This window comes from Orycteropus afer, unplaced genomic scaffold (genome assembly GCF_000298275.1).
Source record: "Orycteropus afer afer isolate SDZICR_OR568_19922 unplaced genomic scaffold, OryAfe1.0 scaffold00663, whole genome shotgun sequence".
In the NCBI taxonomy this organism is placed as follows: Eukaryota; Metazoa; Chordata; class Mammalia; order Tubulidentata; family Orycteropodidae; genus Orycteropus; species Orycteropus afer.
The window spans coordinates 1141066-1142547 of record NW_006922250.1 but is presented as its reverse complement, the minus strand read 5'-3'; the positions used below and the strand labels follow the sequence as shown (position 1 = coordinate 1142547).

At 65.6% G+C, this 1482-nt stretch overlaps 1 protein-coding gene across 1 annotated transcript in view; it reads left to right on the top strand.

Moving 5' to 3' along the window:
• ASMTL (acetylserotonin O-methyltransferase like) overlaps positions 1-1482 on the top strand; it is a gene marked incomplete at its 5' end in the record, with an annotated part of 12891 nt that overhangs the window by 3550 nt on the left and 7859 nt on the right. The window contains one exon of the mRNA XM_007956775.1: positions 28-136. Within this exon, the coding sequence (XP_007954966.1) occupies positions 28-136 (109 nt within the window). The remainder of the gene's footprint in view (positions 1-27; positions 137-1482) is intronic.

Here is a 1482-nt window from a genome sequence, read left to right as displayed (position 1 = left end):
TTTTTTTTTTTTTTCCTAATGTTTCAGGTGCTCAGCTGGAGACCCAGGTCCTGGAATTCCACGAGGAAACCCGAGTCAAGTTCTCGGAGCTGTCGGAGGAGCTGCTATGGGAGTACATTCACAGCGGGGAGCCCATGTGAGTCCCGAGGGGTTCACGGAGCGGGCAGAGCGCGACCCCCAGGGAGCCCGGAGCGGCCGCCACAGCCCCACCGTGCGCATGTGCAGCCTGGCGCATACGCTGGGCGGCTGGGGCGTGACTCCCAGGGAGGCCTGATGGGCAGCCCGTGTGAGTCCCGTGGGGCTAGTGGAGGGGGCAGAGCGCGACCCCCAGGGAGCCCGGAGCGGCCGCCACAACTCCACCGTGCGCATGTGCAGAGCTGGCGCATACGCTGAGCAGCGGCTGGGGCGTCACTCGCAGGGAAGCCACCTGGAGCCGGCAGCCACGGGTGCACCGTGCGCATGTGCGGAACGGGCATGCGCGGCTTGGTGCATGCGCAGAGCGGCTGGGGCGTCACTCGCCGGCCTGTGGCCGTGGGGAGCCCACGTGGGTCTTGGCGAGGCACTGGGAGTGGCCCGAGGGCGACCCTCAGGGACGCTGCCCGGAGCCGGCGTCCGCAACCTGTGGTCCTGCTCTGCTCGGACCCAAGGGGCGCTGCAGCGTGTAGCGGCCTAAGCGTGTTGGGGTGTTTCCTTGGGGTCCAAGAAGACGGTGGGGGCTCGATGGTAGAATTATCCGCTCCACGCAGGAGACGTGGGTCCGATTCCCGGCTCGTGCACCCCCGGGCATCCGCAACCCCGTCTCTCCGGGGAGCCTGCGTGTGGCTGTGGTGCTCACCGGGGTTCAGCGGCGCTGCCAGGCGCACTGCCCGGCCACGTGCCAGCCTCACGGTGGTTGCCATGCAGGAGCCCATCGCTGCAGCCACCGTGTCCGTCCATCTCATTGAGGGCCTGCCCCTTTGTCCCTGACCCTCCACTTTCCCAAGCATGACATCCTCCCCCAGGGACTGGGTCCCTTCTGACGACAGGACCAAGGTCGGCGAGATGAAGTCTGGCCATTCTGGCTTCTAAGGAGCATCCCAGCTGCACTTCTTCCGGGACAGAGGTGTTCATTCCTGCGGCAGTCCGTGGTCCGCCCAGCATCCTCCGCCAGCACCACAGCTCTGCTTCCGTCTGCCTTATTCATTGCCCAGCTCTCACACGCATATGAGGCCACTGAAACACCATGGCCCAGTTTAGTCTTCAGAATGAATGTTCACTTTCTGGTGAGCAGCTGAGTCAGCCCTGTGGCCATCACAAGGACGTGGAGGGAGCCAGGACCACCCGGCTCCTTCCAGTGTCTGCTACTCAGCCTGCACAGGTTGGGCTGTCACGGTCCCGCTTAAACCAAGGGAGGCGGCAGGCTCAGGCTGGTGACGGCACGGATGGGCGCACTGCGGGGTCACCAGCGGCTACCTCCCTGGGTTCTCCCCCACCCCCCCCAGG